Source organism: Bubalus bubalis, chromosome 10 (genome assembly GCF_019923935.1).
Source record: "Bubalus bubalis isolate 160015118507 breed Murrah chromosome 10, NDDB_SH_1, whole genome shotgun sequence".
Taxonomy (NCBI): Eukaryota; Metazoa; Chordata; class Mammalia; order Artiodactyla; family Bovidae; genus Bubalus; species Bubalus bubalis.
In genome coordinates this window covers 33,297,259-33,305,694 of record NC_059166.1, presented here as the reverse complement: position 1 = coordinate 33,305,694, position 8,436 = coordinate 33,297,259, and the positions used below count along the sequence as shown (strand labels likewise).

The 8,436-nt window shown below is 37.6% G+C and overlaps 1 protein-coding gene across 1 annotated transcript; it reads right to left on the bottom strand.

The window, feature by feature from the left end:
- Positions 1 to 2,984: 2,984 nt before the first annotated feature.
- LOC102414343 (trace amine-associated receptor 6-like) lies at positions 2,985 to 4,019 on the bottom strand. The gene has a single exon (XM_006059312.4). It carries the CDS (start codon positions 4,017 to 4,019, stop codon positions 2,985 to 2,987), a length of 1,035 nt encoding a protein of 344 aa, XP_006059374.3.
- Positions 4,020 to 8,436: the final 4,417 nt, after the last annotated feature.

Sequence of the window (8,436 nt, the reverse complement as noted above, 5' to 3'; positions counted from 1 at the left end):
ACAAAAATATACCAAAGGTATATTCTCAAAAGATATTCCTCCCCTGCCAAATAAAACAAGCAAGCACACAGATAAAGCTAATGATGCTTAGATAAAAATAAAGGTGGTATTATTAGTATCAATTTTAACCTATGTATTTTAATCACAAACATTAAAATGATAAAGCAAAATTACAAAGTAAATTCCCCTCCCCAAACATAGACACAGTCTGTTATACATAAAATTACGTATTTTAAAAGTGTAATATGGGGACCTAGTCCATATATTGTTTTATAATCTAGGTCAGATTTTTTTGCTTCTGTTTTCTTTTGATTTTAGTGAAAAAAATATATTGTGGTTGTCTTACCTTGTTAATTGTTACAAGGCATTTGTTCTTTTAAATGGTTTTATAATGTTCCATTTCAAAAGTAGAACATAATTGATTTAATTTACACCATATCAATCCTAGTTTATTTCAATCTATAATTGAGAGATACACAATGAATGTCCTTGTCATGTTTCCTTCCTTGCCTGACTCTATCTTCTTAGGCTTGCTTGGCAGAAATGGAACTACAGAGCCAAGTGACATGTGATTTGAAATTTTATATAAATGTCTTCATTTTCCTCTAAGACAAGAGATATTAAATTGTGTTTTTCCTATATGAAATGCCCAACTCTCAGCAGTGTGCTCAACTTCTCAGAATCTAATTAATCTGATATTAATGATCCTTTCAATGCTGTCCTTCCAATTCGAGATATGAAACTTTATTACATTTTAACTAACTTTTAAAATTACTTGGACATTGGACATTTTAATGTATTTATTACCATACCTCTGTAAAATTTCCTATTTATTTGTTTAGTGGGACATTTATCTCTGTCTTTCTATTGTGTAAATTGCTTTCACATTTTAAAATCTACTAATTCTTCATCATGCATGCTACCAATAGTTTTTCTAAGTTTGTCTGTTTTCCTTAACATGGCGTTCTTTTTCTTTGAAGTTTAAAAATTAAGTGCCTGAATCCATATGGATTTTCTGTCATGATTCCACCAATAAAGTTAAAAAAATATATATGTTTTCTTCTGGTTTTTTAACATGGGGAAGAAATCAGTTTTGATTTTGTGAAATACATGAAGCAAGATCCTTAAGAATTTTTCAAAAAGTTTTATAGAACAACATTTCTAAATTACACTTTTTTCAATAACATAGATAATAGTGGTATTTTTTTTATCATGAACAGTGTATAAGCTCCAAATAGTACCTATAGAAGGAAAAATAACCAACAATTGCTCTCCATCATGAGCTGGAAGGTAAAACAACAAACTTCATGAAATGAGAAAACGGTTACATAAAGGGATGCAACTATGATAGAAACTGGGCTTCCATTTGGCTAACGGTTATTCCTACATTTACAAAATATCTCCTAAAAAAATAAAACATGAATCTCATCCTGAGTCTGAAATGGCTAATGGATACGTCTCAGAGACCTTTAGGAGCTCTAGAAGACTGGACCCCAAGAATCGATTTGCTCAAAATAAATGCGAACGGAGTCCACAGAACAACCTGACATTAACAAGGAACAGAGAAGGAAGAAACGTGAAAATGAAAAAAGTTAAGTGGTAGGAAAGGTAAAACAGCAACAGGCTTGAAAGAAGAAAATAACAACTGACAGAGCAGGCTGGTGTAAAGATTTGAGGAAACTAGAAATTATGGCCACTGTGTCGACAACTACTAGATAACAGGGTTCTATCAAATGCTCAAAGGATGCTCACTTTTCAAAATACGTAAACGTATAAAAGTGAAGCTGCCAAAGTCGAGGTACCATGTCTCCTCCTCAACTGAATGATCATTGTCAAGTCTATATTTCATGCAATAATCACTACAGAAATTTCCAATATATCACCAGGTCAACTTAAAATTTTTCAAATCATCGATATGGAACTTAGGCTTTAGAAGTTAGTTTTATAATTCATAAACTGTCTTTTAATATTGCCAGTTTAATAAGGCTTATTGCTCTCCCAAACCGATGGTAAATGAAGCATAAATCAAATGATTTAGGGCAATTTGCAATAACTGAACCAACAAAGTATCTCATAAGCATATGAAGTGTGATAAAACTTAAAGAAGAATCAATGAATGAATCAGATACATCGAGTAATCATGAGACCAAAAGTGCTACATTGTGAAGCCCAGGGTTTTAACTGGTTTTCTCTGTCTCTTAACCACTCTGATCTTGCGAGTCCCTGGTAATAAATTTATTTTCTAGTAATATTTTCCATCTTTTTAGTCTGCTTCCTAACCATAAGAATAATGTTTCTGTACAGTAGCATCTTAACAAAGCCAGGTGTGAAAAATAATAGAAATTCTATCAATATCCAAAACTGATTTAAACAGGTTGAAAATCACTTATTACACAGACAGCACTTACTAATCCCTCCATCCCATCAACTCTGACATCTGTGTACAGCTTGGCACCACTGTACTCCAGGGGCAGGATGGAGAAGATGCTGAAGCCAATTCCTGACACAGACACCATGCAGACTTAAACATAATACTCTTAACTGCATCCCAAAAAAATTTCCTGGGAAAATAATCACAGCAAGAAAAGCAGCAAACTGGAGAAAGTTAATCACAGAGAAATTTTTGATAGATTGGGAAAGAGTAGATCAGTTTGTACGGAAAAAAAGAAATAAAAGATGTGTTTACAGGTTACAAAGCGAAGAGTCAATGGAATAAGAGAGAAAAGGTGGGGAATGACTGCAGGGAACAGGAAATGGTGCGTTCTACAGCAGTTAACAATAATGAGCTTAACATTTATTAGTCAAATAAATATTTTTGGAGAAGCAAAAGGGAAATGCACATCCTAACAGACTGAGACCCTGATTTATCCAATTAAACTGGAAAAGCAATTTGTTTTCTCTGCAGTAACAGTCTTACTTGATTTTTTAAAAATTCATTCATTTGTAAAATGTGAAGATACCTTCAACTTCCTCAACCCAATGACTTACATTTGTTCAGAGAACAAATTCATGCTTGCAGAACTATCCTTGAAAACCTGACCACTCACAATGACTTTTATGGCTTTCCTAAACCAAGGGTAAAATAAAGCATAGATCAAGGGGTTCATGGCTGAGTTGTAATAAGTACACCAACAGCAAATCTCATAAATATAGGCTGGGGTTATGAAGCCCATAAAGGCATCAATTAATGAGTCAATACTGTATGGTAACCACGAGATCATGAATGCTATGACTGTGATACCCAGGGTTTTAGCTGCTTTTCTCTCTCTCTTGGCTACTCTGGATCTGTAACTGTCTGATGATGACTCTCTTTTACTACCAGTATTTTCAATCTTTTTAGCCTGTTGTCTGGCCACAAGGAAAATATTACAATAGAGAATTAGCATAACAAAGGTAGGTATAAAGAAGGATAGAAAATGTACCAACACCCAGTTTTGATTTATAACTATCTGACAACCTCCTACACAGTTGAGGGCACGAGACAATTCCTCTAGCCCATTCTCATTGGCACCTGTGTAGAACACAGCACCACTGTAAGTAATGGGTAGGATCCAGGAGATGCTGATGCATATGCATGATACAGACACCGTGAACTTGGTGGGATAGACCAGAGGGTCAGTAACAGCAATGTACCTGTCGATGGAGATGAAGGACAGGTGGAAGAGAGAAGAGTAACAAAACGCCACATCACAGCATGTGTGCAAAGCACAGAAACTGTGCCCAAAGTACCAGCAGCTCTCCACGGACCTGACCATGCTGAAGGGCATCACAGTCACTCCTACTAGAAAGTCCGTACAGGCCAGAGAGGCGATGAGAAAATTGGTTGGTGAGTGCAGCTGCTTGAAATGAAGGATGGCAGTCATCACCAGGAGGTTTCCAAACACGGCCAGGACAGCCCCAAAGCCATACACCGTGTACAGAATCACCCGGGATGTGGGCAAGAAGGGGGTTTTCACACAGGATCCGTTCAGGTGCTCATAGCAGAGCTGCACAGCTGCACTGGGGGAAGAGTTGCTCATGATTTGTCCTTTACATTCAGAGAATTCTGTCCTTCTTGATTTCCACGGACTTTCAATGCTTCTGGAGGAAATCATACATACAGTAAGATGCCTGAGGAAATTATCAGACATTAGTACTATTGTTTTTTCAATTTTCCTTTTTTATCATAAATCTTAAATAAGTTCAGTAACAGAATAAAATGCAAAAAATTTACATTGGACAAAGTCATTGGGAATGAATTTCAACTAAAACTTAGGTCCTTGAATTTGATGAAATTCCCTTTTGGTCCTAAATATCTTTAAAAAATTTTTACCTTCAGAGTTCCTCTTTGCAACAGGCACTGATATGGGAAGTAATTATAGCATCACCTCCTGTTAGGTTTATCTGCCTTACCACCTAAAGCATACAGCCCTTCCAGATATATAAATGCCATCAATAGGAAAATCCCTAGATGGAATCCCTGTAGTGCAAGGTGTGAACTTGGAAGTTTATTTTCAGTAGTGAGTGTTAATAAAGCTACTGTACAAACAACTGTTTTAATTAGGTCATTATGTTTCTTGAGCTCAAGATTTTTTTTCTTCTCACACTTGGACTTTTCCCCTATTTTTAGTCCTGCTGTGACCGCCTTATTGGATTTTTGTTACAGAGGTATCATAAGGTACAGGCACTGCGAGTCAATACTTAGCCTTGCTCTCCCAATAAGAATTAATTTTTGCCTGTGCACTGGCTACTAACAGGCAGAAAAGGTAGCATACAGTGTGAGCAACTTGACTTGGATTAATTACATTTCAGGAAAACATTAAAAAAAAACACCAGGGTATTTAGACTTGTCCACATTTCTGAACTACTATGACTGTCAGTGCTCTTAGAGAAAAGATGTGTTCTCTTCTCAAGACATCATTGGAAGTGGATCTGTAATGTCTCCTCATCCACGTGAGAAGTCCACACATAAACCCTCCGAATGATTCACATTCGTTTGTGAATCCAAGTGATTTCTGTCCCTTGTGCTAAAAAATGTCAACTAACGAATAATGAACAGAAAACAGAAACATAGCAATACATTTCTTGGTAATTTCCCACCCTTGGAATGTTGGGACAGAGCAGAGCAAAAGAAAGTATTATCTAGCCTTCTTCAAGCAGGATTCCAAACTCGATCATATGATACTTTTTTTTGCCTAGAATCATGGTTCTAAGTAAGGCAGATCCACTGATATATTGGGTTCAGACAGTAAAGAATCCATCTGCAATGTGGGAGACCTGGGTTCAATCCCAGGGTTGGGAAGATCCCCTAGAGAAGGAAACTGCTACCCACTCAAGTATTCTGGCCTGGAGAATTCCAGGGACAGAGGAGCCACTGATTTTGAAGATATATCTGGACTGTAGGGCCACTGATTTTGAAGATATATCTGGACTTGTTCTTTTGAATTGTGCCATAGGAATTATTATTAATTCATCTGGCCATCTGACTCCTAATCACACACACACAAAATATTCTTAATGATCCCTTAGATTCTTCCTAATGTATTCTGAGAGTTTGATTTTGTAAAATAATCAGCTACTTAAAGCGATAAAGGTGTAGGCTAGGCTTTCTCATGGAGAAGGCAATGGCAACCCACTCGAGTACTCTTGCCTGGAAATCCCACGGACGGAGGAGCCTGGTAGGCTGCAGTCCATGGGGTCGCAAAGAGTCGGACACGACTGAGCGACTTCACTTTCACTTTTCACTTTTATGCATTGGAGAAGGCAATGGCAACCCACTCCAGTTCTCTTGCCTGGAAAATCCCAGGGACAGCGGAGCCTGGTGGGCTGCTGTCTATGGGGTCGCACGGAGTCAGCCACAACTGAAGTGACTTAGCAGCAGTAGCAGCAGCAGCAGCAGCAGCAGGCTTTCTCAGCTTCAGCACTATTGACATTTGAGTTCTGATAAGTTTTGATGTGGGATCTGTCCTGTACATCGAAGGACATCTAGCAGCATCCCTGCTACTAGATGCCAGTAAAATCCCCTTAATTGTGAAAGCCAAAAATATCTCCAGACACTGAGAAGTGTCCTCTGAGGGGCAAATGTATCAGAGAGGGAATGAGTGAAATGAGCGCAGTCGTGTCTGACTCTTGGTAACCCCATGGACACCTCTGTCCATGCCAGGCCCCTCTGTCCATGGAATTCTCCAGGCCAGAATACTGCAGTGGGTAGCCGTTTCCTTCTCCAGGGGATCTTCCCAACCCTGGGATTGAACCCAGTTCTTCCTCATTGCAGATGGATTCTTTACTGTCTGAACCCAATATATCAGTGGATCTGCCTTACTTAGAACCATGATTCTAGGCAAAAAAAAGTATCATACGATTACAAGTATTACAAGTATCACTTGTCATTTGGGGTACAGAAATAACTTTATCTCCCTCCATTATTTTAAATTTATTCAATAATTAATTCTTAAATCCAAGGCATATTTACTGAGTGCCAGGAGCTGGGTACAAAGAAATGAACAAAACAGATATGACCCCTTTGTTCATGAAACTTTCAGTCTTGAAAGGAGAACAAACCTTCAACAAGTAAGCAGATAAATGGATGTATGAATAAAAATTGTGAGAAGTATTACAAAGATGAAAGACAGTATTGTGTGAGAGAGTAGTGACCACCTAGACAGCCAGGTGGAGACAGGAAAGTTCCTACCAACAGAGTAAACCCAAAATGCTGCTACAATATTGTAGACTTTTAATGTAATATATGGGCTTCCTTGGTGGCTCAGTGGAAAAGAATCTGCCTGCTAATGCAGGAGATGTGGGTTCTATCCCTGGGATAAGAAGATCCCCTGGAGAAAGAAATGGCAACCCCCTCCAGTGTTCTTACCTGAGAAATCCCTTAGACAGAGGAGCCTGGTGGGCTATAGTGCATGCGGTTGTAAAAGTGTTGGACACGACTTACAACTAAAAACAATAGCAGCAAATAGAATATATACTCAGAGAAAGAAAATAAGAAATGAATGAAACTATAGTTGGGGTTTTCAGACCTTTTTTTAGCATAGAGAAACTTAATGAGAAAGAGATATTACACCAAAAGTATAGAAAGAGGGAAAGAGGGAGAGATAGAAGTCTGGCTGTGGTCAGAAGCAGGATGGGGTGGGAGACCTGAAGCTTCTTCTGTGTAAAACCTGATCAGACCTCTAGATCTCCATAAAGTGAGGAGTTAGATTCCTCCCAAAGTAAAGCACACTTTTCTTTTATGAAATTATTGCAACGTATATATGATTGTCCTTGCTGCTGTTGTGGCTTTTTGCGATGTCCTTGGTTGGCAGGGTTAACACTCAGAAATTATCTGTGGGTTCCTTGAATTTTTCACCATCTTTATTATTTCTGAACCCCATGTTTCTAAGAACCACCATCCTGATACATTAGTCTTTTTAATAGTAAAAGTGGTATTTTATGAAGTTACAGACATAGAAAACAACTTATAATACCTGGATATAAGTGGTGGAGGGATAAACTGGAAGACTGAGATTGACATACACATAATTTCTATATGTAAAATGGACTTCCCAGATGGCTCAGTGGTAAAGAATCTGCCTGCCAATGTGACTGAACAACAAAACAGGCAGGGAGTATGTTATGCTTAAATTTTCTTCTCCTGCATTGAAACATAAATTGCATTCCATCAGTAGCTTGCAAAACAAGATTGTATAGGAAAATTACTATATTGAAACCACAGGAATCAAAATAAATTCATTACCCTGTGTTAGAAGTGAAAATTATGTATAAACTGATACCATGCAGGCTAGGGTGCCTTTAATTATCTGTAAAATCTGATAGAAATGGTATGCTCAGTCACTAAGTCATGTCCAACCCTTTGTGACCCCATGGAGCCCGCCAGGGTCCTCTGTCCATGGTATTTCCTAGGCAAGAATACTGGAGTGGGTTGCCATCTCCTTCTCCAGAAACAGTATAATTAGGAATAATACACTATTTCTAGAAATGTTTACCAATTCAAAGTATTTGTGTAATGGTAGTCAGAAATAATGTGCTAATAGATAATGTTGATTTACATCAAGCTAGAAATTTTTAAAATATAGCAAGAATACTTTGATGTATATTCTCTCCTGCCCCAAAGATATCATAATCTGATTTTAAAATCTTGATGTCTAATTCACACACAGAACCCTCCAGTCTTAGTATCAAGAATAATTCTCTGAAATAATTGGCTTGATTTATCCACTGTTAGTTGCAGAACTAATTCATTTCCTTTTTTTTTTTTTTTTTTTTGCCTTAGAACTGAGTTTGTGGGACATAAGAAAATGCCTTTCACAGCCTCTGTCTTGGCTTCATTCTATGCCCTTCACTTCAGTTTTCTTTCTTCTTTTGAGCATACTTTTAAGCTATGCTTTCAAGTGTATCCTCAAAATCCACTGTAAATTACTTTTAGAACACTGTACAACTAAATGAATA

Coding starts and splice junctions, on each gene's coding strand:
- LOC102414343 (XM_006059312.4), bottom strand. CDS start 4,019: ATGAGCAACTCTTCCCCCAGTGCAGCTGTGCAGCTCTGCTATGAGCAC.